This window comes from Streptopelia decaocto (genome assembly GCF_964273445.1).
Source record: "Streptopelia decaocto genome assembly, chromosome: 1".
Taxonomy (NCBI): domain Eukaryota; kingdom Metazoa; phylum Chordata; class Aves; order Columbiformes; family Columbidae; genus Streptopelia; species Streptopelia decaocto.
Genome location: NC_138663.1, coordinates 211,751,931 through 211,770,978, shown reverse-complemented (window position 1 = coordinate 211,770,978; position 19,048 = coordinate 211,751,931). Strand labels below are relative to the sequence as shown.

At 58.5% G+C, this 19,048-nt stretch overlaps 1 protein-coding gene across 2 annotated transcripts; it reads left to right on the top strand.

Moving 5' to 3' along the window:
* The first annotated feature begins 427 nt into the window (after positions 1-427).
* On the top strand, positions 428-17,978 carry RNF121 (ring finger protein 121). Of its 2 annotated transcripts, none has more exons than XM_082059868.1 (9): positions 428-505; positions 5,496-5,533; positions 7,996-8,137; positions 8,986-9,140; positions 10,253-10,360; positions 11,179-11,299; positions 12,774-12,907; positions 16,412-16,513; positions 17,617-17,978. In XM_082059868.1, exons 1-9 carry the CDS (start codon positions 449-451, stop codon positions 17,735-17,737), a joined length of 978 nt encoding a protein of 325 aa, XP_081915994.1. In that variant the 5' UTR covers positions 428-448; the 3' UTR covers positions 17,738-17,978. The 2 variants fall into 2 exon arrangements, with proteins under 2 accessions (XP_081915994.1, XP_081915995.1); XM_082059869.1 differs by lacking the exon at positions 428-505 and adding an exon at positions 4,785-4,910.
* The last annotated feature ends 1,070 nt before the right edge of the window (positions 17,979-19,048 follow it).

The window sequence follows — 19,048 nt, the reverse complement described above, 5'->3', positions numbered from 1 at the left end:
CATGATGGGACACGTAGTCCTCCGGCAGCGCCGCGTCACCGCCTGGGCTAAGGGAGCGTCTGCCATGTGCGCTCCCTCTGAAACAGCGTGAAGCGGCTGCAGGAAGGGATGGGGGGAAGGAGGCGGCGGCCCCGCAGCGTTCACACCCGCGGCCCTCCAGCGTTCACGCTCGCGGCCCCGCGGTGCAAGGCAGCCGTGGTAACCGCGACTGTGCTTCCTGCTCCGCAACTGGTAAACGGCAGATGATCCCTGGGCCGTGACAGCTCGCCCCGTCCTCCCGCCTCAAGCGGCGCTCCTGACGGCTGTCCCTCCCCTCCTCTCTTCTGATTGGTGCTGGAGCAAGCGCCGCGCCTAGCGATTGGCCGAGACCTCGGCGGCGTAGCCGGCGATTGGTTGACGCTGGCGGAAGGAGTTGGCCGCCCGGGGGCCGGGGGGGGGGGGGGGCAAGATGGCGGCGGTGCTGGAAGTGGAGGTTGGAGGCCCCGTCGAACACGATGTGGAGGAGGTAACGGGGCCCATGGGGGAGACGAGGAGGGAAGGGGCGGCTGTGGGGCGGGGGGCGCCGGAGCGGAGTCGGGGGTTTTGCTAGGGGGATCTGGGGGCGCCGGGCCGGGGAGAGGCGGGGGGTCCGGGGTGGCCCCTCAGAGCACTGGGGCTCTGGGGGGCTCTGAGGGTCCCTGGGGGGCTCTGAGGGTCCCTGAGGGGCTCTGGGGGTCCCTGGGCTGGCGGGTGGGAGTCTGGGGCACTGGGTCTCGTAGGACTTTGGGGCAAAAGAGTGTGGGGAGTGTTGGGGTGAGTGGTCTGGGGGCGTTTGGGCTCTTGGTGCAGGGACTTGGGGGGTCCCCTGGGGCTGGGGGGAGAGCGGGGGAACTGCCTGGCGGGGTCAGAGCGGGTGATGGTGGGGGGCTCAGGAACAGCCTTTGGGGAAATGGAGGGTTCAGCTGTGCGGGGTGTTGAGCACCGGGGGGAGGACAAGCCCCTTGAAGGACTTTGCCGAGTCCCCAACGCTGGGGCAGCTACGGGGGGGGGTCCTGGATACACCCCCCGGGTCCTTCGGCGCCGGGGAATTATTTCCACTCTTTGTTAATTCCCTGATTGTCAAACTGGTGGCTGGAAAAGCCGCACAGGAGCTGGGGGGGATTTGGGGAGTACGGGAGCTGCACAGGGAACGTCCTGTCACTGCGCTGTGCCCGTCACCACGCTGAGATTATTAGTAATTAGCGGCGCTTGTTGCCCTTGGGGAACTGAAGTTGTGTGAGGTAAAGGGCTTTAAGCGAAGCTCTGGCCATTCCCGTGCTCCTGGAGATGAAAAATTATAAAGCAGGAAGAAAAATCCGCTCGGAAAGCTGGAATTGGGAGCAGGGACCCGGCTTCTGCGTGGCCGGTGCCACTGGACCGGCACCGCTGTCCTGGGCTTTGCTGTCACCTCTGCCTCGTGCTCCTGAGCTTCTCCTGATACCCTAAAATCGGCAAATTTGGGAAATCGCTTCTGCTTGGCGGAGCTGGCAGCGCCATGGGAGCAACGAGACGGTCAGTGGCTTGGCGGTTCTCAGCGCTTTTCCTCCAGAATTAGCAGTTTGGCTTAAAAATCCTCAGGTGCGACAGGTGGGATTTGGGGAGTTTGCCGGCGGGATGGAGCCGCGGAGCGTCCTGCGCATGTGGCCGAGCGAGGAGAGTCCATCCACCCGGTGAGAGCTGGTGTGTCCGCCCCGCGCCGTGTGCTGCTGCCGAAAAGCGGGTACAGCGGGGCCACAGGAGGGTTCGGCTTCAAGCGGGAGGATTCAGCCTCAAATTGGAGGATTCAGCCTCAAATCCGCTGACCAGGCGTCTGAAACCACAACCTAGTCCATCTCGAGTCGCACTTTGTTATATTTTAAGATATTCAGTGGTGGCTTTGAACTCTTCCACTCGCGAGCACCTTCGTTCAGGGGCTGCGGTGGGTGGGAAACCTCTTCCCTGTAAAAATGTGGAGGATGTGGCTTCTCAAAAGCAAAATTCCTGGTTTTCAGTGGGTTGGCTGAGGGGGCGGCGTGAGGAGGCAGCGGATGAGGCGGCGTGCGCTTTATCCCTGCAAAACCCACATCAGCCGGGACAAAATCTGTATTGTTGTGTTATCCTGAGATCTCAGCAGCCTCCTCGCTAACGAGCTGTTAACGGCGGGGATCTGGAAAGCGGTTTATTAATGTTTCGCTGGACCAATGCCGAGAATTGCGCAGCTTCAGCTCTGCCTGCGTGGAACTCGGGCGGCCGTCGGAGGTTTTATTGACAATTACCGAAGCGTTGATCAGTCGGGGCTGCTCTGCTCCCTACGCTCTTTTACGAGCAGAAGAAACGAGGAATTGAGGTTGCAAAATGTTCACTAAAGGACCCATCTCTTCAAAATCTGCCTCGGGTGAGCGGCCGGACTTTCAGCTCTCTGGAGATTTATCTTCCAAATGTTCCAGGTTGTTCCTCATGAGCAACATGAAACAAATCCTGAAGTTTGGGCTGCGGGGAAGATGCAATCAGGTCCCAGCATCCGGATCCTCAGTTTTTATGCCCAGCACCGTGCGTAGCAGATGGTGGATAATGTCGTTTTTGACGCCCGAAACACCGCGGAGCTGCACGACACGAAAAATAATCAGGAGCTGCTTATTGTCCGTCCTCGCCCCGTTCTTCCTCCCTTCCCGGATTTAGAGTGTAAGGAGATTACAGGCGGCTCACAGCTGGGACCCGTCCTCCTCTCTCCCTGCTTCTGAACTGCAAAAACGGGCAATTAGCAGGATTTTTATTATATATAACTGCAACTTTTGCATTTTCCTAGAGGGAGATGATTCTTTCAACCATCACGGTGATGGGGATCGTGAATTCGTGGTGGCTTTGGGCCACCAGCCTCTGCTGAAAACCGGGGAGCGGCGCAACTTTCTCCCAAAGGCCGTGATATCGTGTCTGAATTAAACTTTAGTCACAAATATCCACTTTCTCCTGGTCATCGCCCAGAGCAAACTGGGGTTTTGAGTGGTTCGTGGATTCCAGAGGAGCCAGAGGGCTGGTAACAGGAGATTTAAAAGCAGAGCTCTTCAGTTTCACTGACAGGAATAGAAAAGGCCCCAAAAACTGGGTGTTAAAATGTTCAAAAACCCGAACTAGAAGCAGAGGCAACGCTTGGTGGTGAGAGCAGGTGCTTCCTGGCGTCACTTCTGGCGCTCGGATTCGCCGCAGCTGTTCAGTTTTAGAAGCAAAGCTCAGTTTTTTCGGTAAGGGAGCGTGTGGATCCAACAGGGGTTAAGTGGAAGGTCCAGCTCTGCCAAGTCACATCTGAACAGGCATCACATTGTCTCTGACCTCCTGCCTGGCGCGTCCCGGCCTCCCTTAATAAAGTGATTTCAAGAACTTGAAGCTCCGGGGAATGCGGTGAAGCTCCGTCCTTGCGATCGAGGGAAAATCGTGCCCGAGGCTGTGGATTCTTGCAGCTATGGGGACATGCTCGTCTTGGTGACGTGTCGGCGGGATTTCCTCAGCATTTGCTGGGAGAATTGGGAGATTTGGGAAGACGCTGAAGGGAAGTGTCACCTCGGCGGGTGACGAGCCAGCGTGGGGGAGGAGAGACCAGAAACCACAGCACAGGGGAGAAAATAAGTGATAATCGAAGGCGCTGGACTGTAAAGCGTCCTCGTTCAGCGAGGACATGATGGAAACTGGGGCCGAGGGGGAGCCCCTGGGTGACAGCGCAGAGCTCGTGGTGGGACAGAGCGGCGCCGGAGCTGAGCTGGGCTGAGAAGTGAGGGGTTTCTCAGCATCCACCAGCGCTGACTCGAGAACACCTTTAATTTTTTACCGCTTATCAGAGCTGCTGTCCTACCTACAAATTGTTTGGCTGAGGTTTTGAAGGGAGCGCGGCGGCCGAGCCGATGAATCGGGACGTGGAAGCTTTGGGAACAGGGGAGCTCAGGCTGTCCGAGCACGTTTCTCAGAGCCGCCGTCGGATCGTCACCAACCAGCGGCGCCAACGGGGATTTTCACAGCTCTGGGTTTTGCATCTCAAGGCCTCGGGGACCGCAGCAGATGTGTCACCGCGGGCGGACGGCTCGCTGCCGCGCACGTCTTTCCCTGCCTCGTCACCCAGGGGGATAATTAAGCACCACCGAGGGATAATTAAGCAGTGTGGAGGGTGCGATGCTGCAAGAAGCCAATTTGGGGAACAGCCCCGAGGGATCTGCTGCACTGTCGACAGGGTGGAGGTTGGAGCTGAGCCCGCGGCTCCGTACCCAGGGTGAGGTGGAACGTGTCTCCGGTGTGCACAGGAAACCGTGATAACAATGTCTTTGCTGCGATAACAACGTCCTTGCTGTGACCTGGTTTGGATGTTTCTTCTTACAGCTCAGTGCCTGCTTGCTGGCAAACACGGGGCGCAGGTGTTTGGGGGTTTCGGTGTTGGTGTGCGCAGCCCCAGGCGAGATGCTGGAGGTTCTGTTGCAGAATCAGAGAATGGTTTGGGTTTAGGGACCTTCTAAGCACATCTAGTCCAAGCCCTGCCATGAGCAGGACGAGAGGAAACGGCCTCAAGTTGCGCCAGGGGAGGTTGAGGTTGGATCTGGGAACAATTTCTCCCCCAAAGGGCTGTGGGGCATTGGAACAGGCTGCCCAGGGCAGTGCTGGAGTCACCATCCCTGGAGGGCTGGACGTGAAGATGAGGTTCTCAGGACATGGGGCAGTGCCAGGGGTGGGTTGGACTTGATGATCATGAGGGGCTTTTCCACCCAAAATGATTCTGTGATTCCACAGCTCAGCCTGTGCAGGGGGATCGCAAGCTGAGCTGAGCAGATGTTCGCAGAGGAGCTTTGAAATCACTTCGCCCGCCTCTTTCTGTCCCTTGGACCTCTCAGATGGAGACCGTCCTGAACACTCAGCAGAAACTTCCACCCGCATCAGTAAAGCAAGCCCTGAATCTTTCTTCTTCCATGATTCCTTCTGCAGATTTCTTTTTGGCGCTGGTTTGTTGCTGTGCAGATGCCGTCCTGCAGCCTGTTGGGATTTGGGGCTCTCTGTCGTGTTCCAGACGTGCGCTGGGATCATCCCTGCAAGCCCGGGGATGCCCAGCTGGGTTGGGAACGTGGATTTAAAGCAATTCCTCTTGTGGACATCGCGCAGAGCCTTGGTGGCGCTAAAATGCAGGGGATAAGGGTGCCGGAGGAGCAGGGGGACGCTGCGGTGTCACCACGGGCACGTCAGGGGGTTTGGCGTTGAAAGGTTCAGAACCCATTATTTCCTTTCTTAAAGCTCTGACGGGATGGCCCCACCACCACTGTTGGCACAGATGGGGTGTCACCGGGACATGAAGGAGCCGGGTGACGTCTCGGTGCTAACAGGCAGCACAACCTCGCTCGTGTGGGGCGTAAACCAGCATCTGCACCCTTTGGGGAGGGCGAAATAAATAAATGATCCATTTTAGGCTGGTGCTGCTGCTCCCAAACCTCAGCGCTTGATTTCTTTAGTGTTATTTGTTTTCTCCTCAGGTTGACCTTTCGCACTTGTCCCCGGAGGAGAGATGGAGGTGAGTCTGGGGGGTGACCTGTCTCAAAACACAATACTATTTATTTTCTTCTTTTAAACTACATACTAAATATTCCTTCCTTTCCCTTTGCCAACCCAATTTCAGCCAGACACTTGTTGAAAAACACACTAAGGCCAGTCTTCTCTCAGGATTAAATTATACAGGATGACTTAAGATCAGAGAATTTGGTGTGTTTGTTAGATTTGGATATCCGCCCCACACACAACTCAAACTTAAGACCAGGAACTAACTTCCTCTAGCTTAAATTTTCCACAAACTCGAGCTTAAGAACGAGATGTGAGGATGTAACAGTCTTAATTCTGCTTCGGTTTTTGGTTAAACAACGTGAACTGCAAAGAAACCCCAGGAGCCTGTAGCGCATTGGTGTGGAAATCCCTCGTTCCAGGATGTAAATGGGGTTGCCCAGTGCAGAACAAAGCGTTTTCCTGGGAATTGTGGGTTTTTCTGGCTGTAAACTGTGACCCCCCCACCCCTTCCATCCTCTCCTGTGCTGGGCGAGACGCAGGATTGGTGCTGGTGGCTCCAGAAATGGGCTGAGGGTTTGATGTCGAGCATTGGTGCTCGATCGTGGTCATAGAATCACAGAATGGTTTGGGTTAGAGGGACATTCACAGGTCATCTAATCCCAGCCCTGCCATGAGCAGGGACATCTTCACCAGCTCAGGTTGCTCAGAGCCCCGTCCAGCCTGGCCTGGGATGTCTCCAGGGATGGTTCATCCACCACCTCTCTGGCCAACCTGGGCCAGGCTCTCACCACCCTCAGGGCAACAATTCCTTATATCCAGCCTCAATCTCCCTCCTTTAGTTTAACCCATCACCCCTTGTCCTGTCACAACAGGCCCTGCTCAAAAGTCTGTCCCCATCTTTCTTATGGGCCCCTTTTCAGTCCGGAAAGGCCACACTAAGGTCTCCCTGGAACTTCTGTTCTCCAGCTGAACACCCCAACTCTCTCAGCCTGTCCCCCAGCAGAGCTGTTCCAGCCTCAGGTCATTCCTGTGGCTCCTCTGGCCCCTCTCCAGCAGCTCCATGTGTGTCCTGTGCTGAGGACCCAGAGCTGGACCAGCACTGCAGGGGGGTCTCACAGAGCGGGGCGGAGGGGCAGGATCCCCCAAACCTGCTGCTCACGCTGCTGGGGATGCAGCCCAGGACACGGGTGGTTTCTGGGCTGCAAGCGCACGTTGCCGGCCCTCAGTCAGTCTCTCATCCACCAGCACCCCCAAGTCCTTCACCTCAGGGCTGCCCCCCATCCCTCCATCCAGCCTGGATTGACACCGGGTGTTACCCCGACCCAGGTGCAGGACCTTGCACTTGCCCTTGTTGAACCTCATGATGTTCTCATGGCCCCACTTCTCCGGTGTGTCCAGGTCCCTCTGGATGGATCCCGTCCCTCAGGTGTGTCACCTGCACCACTCACCTTGGTGTCACCCACACATCTGCTGAGGGTGCACTCAATCCCACTATGTCACTGCTGAAGGTGTTAAACAGTACTGGTCCCAGTCCAGCCCCCTGAGGGACACTGCTTGTTACCAGTGTCCATCCAGACATGGAGCCATTGTGCGTTACTCTCTGGGTGCCACCATCCGGCCAGTTCCTCACCCGGTGAAGATGATGGTGTTGCCGTGGTGAGCTGCCGGGTGAGCGATGTGAAGGTGTGCGCCACGCTGGCTGCTCCAGGTCCGTGAGGTATCACCACCTCGCTCGCGCCGGGATGGGCTTGGTGTAGCCTCAGCTTTCATGGTTGAGAAATGAGCTGCTCTCAGTGTCATGGACACATCTCCAAAGTCAATTCGGACAGGGAACAAGCTCCAAATGGGCTTTTTTCTAACCAGAACGTTTTAGCCAAGAAACCAACTGGAAACGGGGTTTATCCAAATTATTTAGCGCTCCGACAACATTGTAAAACACAGATTCAGGTACTAGTTGAGGATATTATTATGATTATATGGCCACGTAAGAATAATGAACATCCACAATGTGTTGACCCACAAAACCCAGAACTAGGAGACATAAGAAACCAGGAGAAATAATCACTTGGTCTGGGGGGCAAGGGCTCACCCAAGGGTATATCCAGGAGGAAAATCACTCCCCGAGGAGCAGGTGAGGTCTCCCAGTCTTGGGAAGTCTCCTTAGATAGGGTCCCAATCCAAGGGGGGCTTTGTCCACAGCCCCACTGCTCCCAGAAGGCCACTCCAAGTGGGGCTTTGCTGGAGACCCCATTTCACAGCCCAGTTGGATCTGGCTGTGGCCGTTATGACACAGTCCAGAAGCTTCTCAGCTTCTCTGGGCACTGTGTTGGCTGAGGATCCACCTATGGACCTCTTGTCCTTTCTCTCCTCTGGATTGCCATGCGGTCCCCATCTCCACGACGCTCCCTCCTGGTGTCCCCCGTGCCGAGGTGTTTGCCAGCGCGTCCTTCAGCCGCCGTGTCCCCGTCGTTGCAGGGTGGAGCACGCGCGGATGCACGCCAAGCACCGCGGGCACGAGGCCATGCACGCCGAGATGGTCCTCATCCTCATCGCCACGCTGGTGGTGGCACAGCTGCTGCTGGTCCAGTGGAAACAGCGGCACCCGCGCTCCTACAATGTAAGTGTCCCGCTGCGGCCGGTTCTTCTCCGAGGCTGGATGCTGATTTAGCGGAGGCTTTTAGCTGAAGAGAAGCGTGTTCCTGTTGTTCTCATCTCATCTGATGTTGAGATGCCTCCCAACAGTGCTTGGGGATGAGGGTGGCTGCCCTTGGAGATGTTTTCTGTTATAAGCGATGCTGGTAACTGGGTTTTACATAGTGCTTTGACACCGGGGGATGGGACACACAGCTCCCGGGTGTTGTCCTGAGGGTGGAATCGCAGGTTTGTGTTGGTGGGACGTTCAAAGGTCATCTAATCCCAGCCCTGCCATGAGCAGGGACATCTTCACCAGCTCAGGGTGCTCAGAGCCCCGTCCAGCCTGGCCTGGGATGTCTCCAGGGATGGTTCATCCACCACCTCTCTGGCCAACCTGGGCCAGGCTCTCACCACCCTCAGGGCCAACAATTCCTTATATCCAGCCTGAATCTCCCTCCTTTAGTTTAACCCATCACCCCTTGTCCTGTCACAACAGGCCCTGCTCAAAAATCTGTCCCCATCTTTCTTATGGGCCCCTTTTCAGTCCAGAAAGGCCGCACTAAGGTCTCCCCGCAGCTTCTTTTCCTCAGGAAAGTCACAGGGAAGCTGCATTTCGTGGGTGAATTGTCAGAAGCGACGGGGGCTTCTTGCTGCCAGGACCCTGGGTCTGATGGTTCCTGCAGCCCAGTGAGTGGAGCTGCCACCCAGGGCCTGTGATTTCACCCGACCCAGCCGCCCTCTGGCTTCCTTCTCGTAACGAACCTTTCCAGGCAATCCCTGTAACTAACGCTCAGTGAACTTTAACCCGAATGTGTTTGCCTGTTCCTGCAGATGGTGACGCTCTTCCAGATGTGGGTAGTGCCTCTGTATTTCACCATCAAGCTGAACTGGTGGCGGTTCCTGGTGATCTGGGTGCTCTTCTCGGCGGTCACAGCTTTTGTCACCTTCAGGGCAACTCGCAAACCTCTGGTACAGACAACGCCCAGGTTCGTACCGGTGTTTCTGGGAAACCTCCTCAGCCCCGGGGTAACCATTACAAGCAGCTCTTTCCAGTTTCGTTGCCGCGAATCGTGGGCTTAAACTTTGTACTTCAGCACATAATTGAGGCAGCGCTGCGCTCTGGGGGGGTGTGAGCCCGGTGCACGTGGCGCCCGAGCGGATGGTGGAGGGGCAGAGAGCACGTAGGCTGGAGGCCTCACCGGGGGCGTTTGTGCTGAGAAACACGGCTTTTTGGAGATCAGCTGATCATTTTGGTTGGAAGAGACCCTCAAGCTCATCAAGTCCAATTGTTCCCCACCCCTGTCCCTGCCCCATGTCCTGAGAACCTCATGTCCGTCTGTCCAACCCTCCAGGGATGGTGACTCCAGCACTGCCCTGGGCAGCCTGTTCCAATGCCCCACAGCCCTTTGGGGAAGAAATTGTTCCCCACATCCAACCTCAACCTCCCCTGGTGCAACTTGAGGCCGTTTCCTCTGCTCCTGGCGCTTGTTCCTGGGGAGCAGAGCCCGACCCCCCTGGCTCCAAGCTCCTTTCAGGCAGTTCAGAGACCAGAAGGTCTCCCCTCAGCTCCTGTTCTCCAGCTGAACCCCCAGGTCCCCGAATCACCCCCAGGGTTGGCGGTTTGGCCTCCCCAGGTCCCAGCACAGGGACGGTCACTGCCCTGGTCCCGCTGGCCACTCCAGTGCTGGTACCAGCCAGGATGCTGGTGGCCTCTTGGCCACCTGGGCACACGCTGGCTCATGTTCAGCCATTGTCACCAACACCCCCAGGGCCTTTTCCAGCTGCTGTTCCCCATCCTGCAGCGTCCATGGGGTTGGTGTGACCCCAGCGCAGGACCCGGCACTTGGCCTTGTTGCCCCTCAGCCAACTGGCCTCAGCACAAAGATCCTGAGGTTTCTAGTTTGAAAGTCAAGACCATGTTCAGCCCACAGTGGCAGCAGATCCGTAGCTTGATTCGAAATTTAAAGCATTGTTGCCCACGTGTTTGGGCAGGTGAAGTGTCTGCAAACAACACCCGCGTTTGAAAAGTAAAACTCTTGAGGTGCTTGGTGTGGTTTCATTCAGGCCAAAGTAGTTAAATTATTTTAATTCTTTCCAGACTGGTTTATAAATGGTTTCTACTAATATACAAGATCAGCTATGCCACTGGGATCGTGGGGTACGTGGCGGTGATGTTCACACTCTTCGGTCTTAACTTCTTATTCAGGTGAGTGAATCTTTTGGGTTCAACTCACAGGGCGGGGGATGTAACACACCATGTGGAATAAGGGCTTGGCTCCCCCTCTGGAAAAACAATTGTCTTAGTGAGCTAATTAATGAGGCCAAAGAGACTCTTGGGGTGTCCTCTCGCTGCTGGGAGGATCCCGGGTCAGATGCTGGTCCCTAAACTGGTTGGGGTGGCTGGAGAGCCCCAGTTCCAGTTCAGCCATGTGGGCAGCCCGCTCGCTCCATGCATGTCCAGCCAAGGAACAGCCACGGTTTTCTTTGCTACCCCAATGGAGTTACCTGTACTGAGCAGCCGGGACCGCTGTGGCCGCAGAGGACCCTGGCCCATGGTTAGAGACGTTGATTCCTTCTCTAGAACAATGAGCAGAGGTGGCAGCTGCCTGCGGAGACGTGGAAGTGTTAACTGGGCGCGTACTGGGAGCTGGGCTGGTGTGTGAGGGGGTTGGAGAGATCACAGAATAGTTTGGGTTGGAATGGACCTTCAAAGGTCACCCAGTCCAACTGCAGCTGCTCATTCCAGGGGCTGGTGGGGGCGATGGGCACCGAGTATCGGACACCTGGGGTGTGACACCCACGTTTCCCATCAAACACTGCTTATGGACACCTGAGGTGAAGTGTCCCCGAAGGGGGGACAGGGTTGGGCTGGTCAGGTACCCCAAAGAACCTCTGTGCGTGGCACTTCCTGGTGACGCGCGTCCACTGCCTCGGTGGCCACTCCCGTGACAGGGTTAATGCTGTGGGCTGTGTCACCCCCCAAAAAAAACCCCTCTTGATGTCGTTTGGGCTCTTCTATTGTAGAATCAAGCCAGAAGATGCGATGGATTTTGGCATCTCCCTCCTCTTCTACGGCCTTTACTATGGGGTGCTGGAGCGGGACTTTGCCGAGATGTGTGCGGATTACATGGCCTCCACGATCGGGGTGAGTTACCGCTGCGCCGGCCCCCGGGCAGGGTCCTGCCCCCTCTTTTGGGGGGGTCTGAACTGTGTCACTCGAAGCAGAAGCTTTTGTGACGCCCATATAGAAAGGTGCATCAACCCCCGCTTGAGGGGGGGATCCCCGAGGCTGCTGCCTCCCTCGCTGTGTGATCTCTGCGCTGGGAGGTTTCTGACGTTACAAGTTGCTCTGAAATTGTTCCTTAAGAGCAAAGTGTCCCTGGGCACCCCCTCACCCCCGGAAGCACAAAAAACGAGGAGTGGAAGGATCTGCTCAGCCCCTCCACCTGCTTGACAAATAGTTCTCTACGTGGGCATTTAAAAATGCCAAATACTGTGTTCACCTCGAATCCTGGGGTCAGTTTTGGGCCCCTCACACCAAGAAAGGCCTTGAGGTGCTGGAGCGAGTAGAGAGAAGGGAACGGAGCTGAGGAGGGGCTGGAGCACAAGTGTGATGGAGCGGCTGAGGGACCTGGGGGGTTCAGCTGGAGAACAGGAGCTGAGGGGAGACCTTCTGATCTCTGAACTGCCTGAAAGGAGCTTGGAGCCAGGGGGGTCGGGCTCTGCTCCCCAGGAACAAGCGCCAGGAGCAGAGGAAACGGCCTCAAGTTGCGCCAGGGGAGGTTGAGGTTGGATGTGGGGAACAATTTCTTCCCCAAAGGGCTGTGGGGCATTGGAACAGGCTGCCCAGGGCAGTGCTGGAGTCACCATCCCTGGAGGGTTGGACAGACGGACATGAGGTTCTCAGGACATGGGGCAGGGACAGGGCTGGGGAACGATTAGACTTGATGATCTTTTGGGGCTTTTCCAACCAAAATGATTCCATGATTCTATGACTCGATGATCCTAATGGGTCCCTTCCAACTCAAGATACTTGATGATTATCTGTCTCCCAGCCTGGCTGTGGGACCTGGGACACGGCAGGAGTGACCTGGGGCTTGTGGCTGTCCCTGGATCGTGTGGCACCAGAGCTGCGTGCGGGCACACCCGCACCCCCGTGCGCTGCGTCGGGCCAGTGCTGAGCCAGCTGGCTCTGAAATGGTTGGGGGGACAGCTGCTCTGTCCCAGCCTCAGGGAGTGGGGGCTCACGCTGTATTCGCTGCCCCTGCCAGCCCCAAATTGTCATCTTGGCTCAGATCTGTGAACTCCAGCTTGTCCTGCTCTCGTCCCCACGGTGCACCAGCCCCACAGGGGAGCAGAGCGGGGAGGTCCACGGCGTGGGGAGGGGACGTGTGGGGCTGGGGTCTGATGGGCCACCACGTCACTGAGCAGCTCCCTGTCCTGTTGTAGTTGTTTCCCGCAGCCGGACCTGTTAACGAGGTTTTTAAGCCCAAAAGGCTGGGGCTGGACTCCTCAGGCGCTGACCCCAGCCCTGCTTAAAGCTTAGCCATGATGCTGCGGGGGCGGGACGCGTGTGCCCCCCGCTGTCACCGCTCTCCCTCTGCTCTGCCCTCGCTCAGTTCTACAGCGCCTCGGGGATGCCCACCAAGCACCTCTCCGACAGCGTCTGCGCCGTCTGCGGCCAGCAGATCTTAGTGGACGTCAACGAGGAGGGAATCATCGAGAACACCTACCGCCTCTCCTGCAACCACGTGTATCCTTCTCCTCCGGCGCCAGCCTCTCGCCTTACTGGCTCTGCCGGCCAGAGCTCCTGCCCCACAGCTTCCCCAAAACGCCCGTCCCGGCGCTGTCCTGCTGATGCCGCACATGATCCCAGCCTGTGTCATCGCTGACCTGGCACGGAGAGAAGCCACGTCCCGCGTGTCCCTGAAATCACTTCCTCGCCGCCTCCGTGTGTGTTACAAGCGGTTGTTTCCTCTTCCTTCCCCGCCCCAGCTCCCCCCTCGGCTCTGGCCGTGCTGCTGTAGAGCTGCACTTTGCGGCTGCCTTTGCCAAATCTGCTGGAACCTGCCTGCCCGGTGTTTGCCGCTGTGCCAGCTCTGGTGATGTGTGGTGAGGCATGAGGGTTGGAAGGCTCAAGAAAGGGATCCGGCCCGGCTGGATCTTTGTGCTGAGGCCAATTGTCTGAGGTTCACCAAGGCCAAGTGGCGGGTCCTGCACTGGGTCGCACCAACCCCATGGACGCTGCAGGATGGGGAACAGTGGCTGGAAAAGGCCCTGGGGGTGTTGGTGCCAGCGGCTGAACATGAGCCAGCGTGTGCCCAGGTGGCCAAGAGGCCACCAGCATCCTGGCTGGTACCAGCAGTGGTGTGGCCAGCGGCACCAGGGCAGTGACCGTCCCTGTGCTGGGACCTGGGGAGGACAAACCGCCAATCCTGGTGGGAATTCTGGGCCCCTCACGCCAAAAAAGGCCTTGAGATGCTGGAGCGAGTGGAGAGAAGGGAACGGAGCTGGTGAGGGGCTGGAGCACAAGTGTGATGGGAGCGGCTGAGGGACCTGAGGGGTTCAGCTGGAGAACAGGAGCTGAGGGGAGACCTTCTGATCTCTGAACTGCCTGAAAGGAGCTTGGAGCCAGGGGGGTCGGGCTCTGCTCCCCAGGAACAAGCGCCAGGAGCAGAGGAAACGGCCTCAAGTTGCGCCAGGGGAGGTTGAGGTTGGATGTGGGGAACAATTTCTTCCCCAAAGGGCTGTGGGGCATTGGAACAGGCTGCCCAGGGCAGTGCTGGAGTCACCATCCCTGGAGGGTTGGACAGATGGACATGAGGTTCTCAGGACATGGGGCAGGGATGGGGTGGGAAATGGTTGGACTTGATGATCTTGAGGGGCTTTTCCAACCCAAATGATTCCGTGATTCTATGAAGTGTCCCTGGTCCAGCTGACGTGCACTGCCTGTGTCACACCAGCCCCAGTGCTGTGGGTCCTGACCAAGAGCCTTGCTCAGGGGGAAATCCCCACCAGCCCCACGGAACATCCCTCAAAAACCAGCCCCCTGCTCTCACGCTGCCTGTGTCACGGAGTCCCAGAGTGTCAGGGTTGAAGGGCCCTGGAAAGCTCATCCAGTGCAATCCCCCCATGGAGCAGGAACACCCAGATGAGGTTACACAGGAAGGTGTCCAGGCGGGTTGGAATGTCTGCACAGAAGGAGACTCCACAACCCCCCTGGGCAGCCTGGGCCAGGCTCTGCCACCCTCACCATGAAGAAGTTTCTTCTCAAATTTAAGTGGAACCTCTTGTGTTTCAGTTTGTACCCATTACCCCTTGTCCTGTCACAGGTTGTCACCAGAAGAGCCTGGCTCCATCCTCCTGACACTCACCCTTTCCATATTGATCCCCATGAATGAGTCCCCCCTCAGTGTCCTCTTGTCCAGCTCCAGAGCCCCAGCTCCCTCAGCCTTTCCTCACACGGGAGATGCTCCACTCCCTCCAGCATCTTGGTGGCTGTGCTGGACTCTCTCCAGCAGTTCCCTGTCCTGCTGGAACTGAGGGGCCACAACTGGACACAATATTCCAGGTGTGGTCTCCCCGGGGCAGAGCAGAGGGGCAGGAGAACCTCTCTGACCTACTGACCACCCCCTTCTAACCCACCCCAGGTCCCATTGGCTTCCTGGCCACAAGGGCCCAGTGCTGGCTCATGGTCACCCTGCTGTCCCCAGGACCCCCAGGTCCCTTTCCCCTACACTGCTCTCCAACAGGTCATTCCCCAACTTACACTGGAACCTGGGGTTGTTCTGCCCAGATTCAAGACTCTACACTTGCCCTTGTTCTATTTCATTACATTTCTCCCCGCCCAGCTCTCCAGCCTGTCCAGGTCTCTGATGGCAGCACAGCTTCCAGTGTCACCACTGCTCCCAGCTTGGTGTCACCAGCAAACTTGCTGACAGTCACTCTATTCCCTCATCCAAGTCATTGATGAATATATTGAATAACACCGGCCCCAGCACTGCCCCCTGAGGCACTGCACTAGATCCAGGCCTCAACTGGACTCTGCCCCATTGACCACGACTCTCTGGCTTCTTCCCTTCAGCCAGTTCACAGTCACCTCACTACCCGATCGTCCAGACCCACTCCCTCAGTTCAGCTGTGCGGATGCTGTGGGACACGGTGTCTGTGTGTGTGTGTCTGTGCCCGTCCTGCCTGCTCCAGCCGCAGCCCGGCAGCTTCCTCCTTCCCCAAACTCCCCCACCACACCGTGTGGTTCCTGGTGCTCTGGAACCGCTCAGCCCTCCCATGAGCTGCCGGATGAGCCCTTGGTGGTGAAACCGAAAGCCCTGGGGCTGCTGGGCTGGGACCAGGCTGGGGGGTTTCCAGGGGTGACTCAGCGGCAGTGCTGGGGTGTCCTCCAGCACCACTCGAGTTACCACCAGCGAGGTGGTTTCCAAACTGGGGCCTGAGCAAATGTCACACTGGCAGAACCCGTCGGCTAAATTTAAACTGTTTTGGCGAGGTTTCCGCTGGCCTGGCCCCAGCAATGGACCTGTCCCCGTTGTCACCCACCCTGTGGCGACTCTGGGGAGGGGGATCGGTGGCTCATTAACCCGGTGTGGGCAGCAGAGCCGTCGCCTGGGGGAGTTTCTGTTGCCTCCGTGACACCTTTGTGCGTGGGATCCCCTGTCACTCGCCTCACCCCAGGGCTGTGCCGTGGGGTGGAACCGCCGCGTGTTTCCTTGTGACTTCTTGGGGCGGGTGAATCCTCATCACCCAGGAGTCAGACCCTGGGAGAAACTCCTCAAACGCATCGTTAACCCCCAAGAAGCCTTTGCAGGAGCCTTTGGTAACACGGGCGGGTTGCAGAGCTCGGACAAACCTTCCCGGTGCTCCAAGCCGCGGTGTTTCGCAGCCGGACGCATCCATCCGGCGCTGAGCTCGCATCCAGGAGCTTCCCTGAAGCCACATTGGTGTAACCCGCCTGCGGTGTGACCGCGTGCGCCGGGCCCCGTCGCTGAAGGGTTTGTGTCCCATGGGTGTTGGTCACAGCCCCCGTGACGCCTCGGCCGCCCCACCATCCCCTTCCTCTGTGCCTGGAAGGTTCTGCACCTTCTAGGAAAGCGTTGCACAACGTGGCCACCCTCGCGCAGCGGGGATGGTTTCTGTCCCCGGCACTGTGGCATGGGGGTGACTTTTTTTAAGCTCGATGGTTTTCTCCATGCTGGGTTGTGTCCAGCCTGAGGCAGTTTCCCCTTAACGCGCTGCTCGCCAGGTTTCACGAGTTCTGCATCCGTGGCTGGTGCATCGTCGGGAAGAAGCAGACGTGTCCCTACTGCAAGGAGAAGGTGGATCTCAAGCGGATGTTCAGTAACCCGTATCCTTTCTCGTCGGCAAAGCGGGGAACAGGGGTTAGAGCGTGCGGCCGTGCCCGGGAGATGCCGGAGACCCGGTGAACCTGTCCCTGAGCAGGGCACGTCACCTGGCACGGAGCTGGGAGGCCGTGCACTCCACCGAGGCTGCTCCAGTTCTGGGTGAGAGATACAGATGTTCACAGGTGTTTCCCCCGGTGATGGGAGGGCTCAGCCCCCCCACACTGTCGCCCCGTCCCCCTCGTCGCCACGGTTGGTGACGCAAGCCCCAGGTTTGGCTTTTCCACCTCGAGACGCTCCCGTGGGGATCACAAGTCTCCGCAGAGCCTGCGCGGTGTGTGGGGGTCTCAGCTCCGTGTCCATCCTGCGGGAGGGGGAGATGGTGACACCGGGAGCTTGTGTCCTGCGGGACACCTGTTGTCACCCCAGATCCCCCCTGGTCGAGGTGAGCCTGGTGCAACCAGCCCTCGCCGGCCACTGCGGAGCGCCAGCACCGTGTCACACAGCCCCAGAGTGGCAGGGGTTGAAGGGACCGGGAAAGCTCATCCAGTGCAATCCCCCCATGGAGCAGGAACACCCGGATGAGGTTCCACAGGAAGGTGTCCAGGCGGGTTGGAATGTCTGCACAGAAGGAGACTCCACAACCTCCCTGGGCAGCCTGGGCCACACTCTGGCACCTTCACCGGGAACAAGTTTCTTCTCATATTTAAGTGGAACCTCCTGTGTTCCAGTTTGAACCCATTGCCCCTTGTCCTGTCACAGGTTGTCACCAGAAGAGCCTGGCTCCATCCTCCTGACACTCCCCCTTTCCATATTGATCCCATGAATGAGTCCCCCCTCAGTGTCCTCTTGTCCAGCTCCAGAGCCCCAGCTCCCTCAGCCTTTCCTCACACGGGAGATGCTCCACTCCCTGCAGCATCTTGGTGGCTGCGCTGGACTCTCTGCAGCAGTTCCCTGTCCTGCTGGAACTGAGGGGCCACAACCGGACACAATATTCCAGGTGTGGTCTCCCCAGGGCAGAGCAGAGGGGCAGGAGATTCCCAGTCCCCCAGCATCTTCGGGTGGCTCCTCGGTGGTCCCCGTGGCTCTTTAACTCTTTCCTGCCCAGCTGGGAGAGGCCTCACGTCATGTACGGGCAGCTGCTGGACTGGCTGCGGTACCTGGTGGCCTGGCAGCCGGTGATCATCGGCCTGGTCCAGGGCATCAACTACATCCTGGGGCTGGAGTAAGGGCAGGCGCTGGGGAGCCGCCAGAGGACACGTCCCCGGGCAGGGGACAGCAGCGGGGGACGCTGGCTTTTCTTCCGTCACCTCTCAGCACCTCGGCCGCCCCCGAGGACCGTGGCGTTGGGGGGGCTGAGGGAGGGGCCCCTCTCCCCATAGGGCTGGGGGAGGCTATTTTGTTTGGTTTTTTTTAAAAAAAAAAAAAAAAGAAAAAGCAATTATTTTAATGAACATATTTAAAACTTTCTATTGCAGATGACAAGAGACGCTTGTCCCGTTTCCCTCCCCCCGGCCGGCCGAGGTTTTGGCTGGGGGGTCGTCTCCATCTCCCCCTTCTGCCGGGGAAGGTGACAGGGAGAGGGGCCGAGGCGAGGAGGGGACACGGGGCAGCAGGGACAGGGTTGGGCTGCCCGGGGCGCCGGAGCCCAGCGCCAGGGGACGGGGGCACCGAGCGCTCTCCTGAGCCGGGACGGGGGCGCTGCCTCGGGTGACACTTGTACCCTCCTGTCTTTCCTATGTCCCTCCCCGGCGGATGGCGCCGGTGCCCGGTGCCGCGGCTCGGCGGCCAGCGGGTGCCCTTTCCCTGCGCCCTTTTTGGTGACGGTACATCGAGAGCAGCCTGAAAGCACATTGACCCCGTCCCGCAGCTCGGGGACACCTCGCCGGATTTGCTCCTTTGGCACTGATGACAGGGACGGAGCGAAGGGCACGGGCTGCGCTGGCATTTCCCCGCCCCGGCGTTGCGCCAGCGTTGCCGAGGCTCCGTCCCTCCGGCGCGAGGGGCCTTGAGCTCGGTTTTTGGCAGCGGGCGGGCACAGCCTGTGACAACATCTGGGGACAAAGTCCCTGACCCCATGGAGAGGCCGGGGTGTTTTTTGGCTGGCGGGGACTTGCATTTCCCAGCCGTGTCCCCTGAGGGTGCCGGGCTCTGGCGAGGGGACATGAGGCCGCGTCCCCCCGTTCCCGGCGCGTGGGGGATTTGGGAAGTGGCGGCGGCTGCGTCAGCCGGGGGGACCCGCCGCGCCCGGCTGCTTTTCCTGCGGGTGAAACCACGCGGCGATGTCGTGCCAAACACAGAAATAGAGTCCTGGAAACGGAGACGTGGCCGAGGGTTTTTCTTGATCGTCTTTTCCCTGTCCCGGGCTGGGGACAAAGCACCCTCCCTGTGTCCCCTGCCCACCTGTTTCACCCTGTGGTTGGGTTTTCTGGGTTCGGGGATGTGGGAGAGCGGGGGATGCCCTGCGGTGGGGACACGGCCGCTGTCCCCAAGCCGGCAGGTGGAAGGGGACGGGTCGCGCTCCGAGAGGTCCCGGCGAT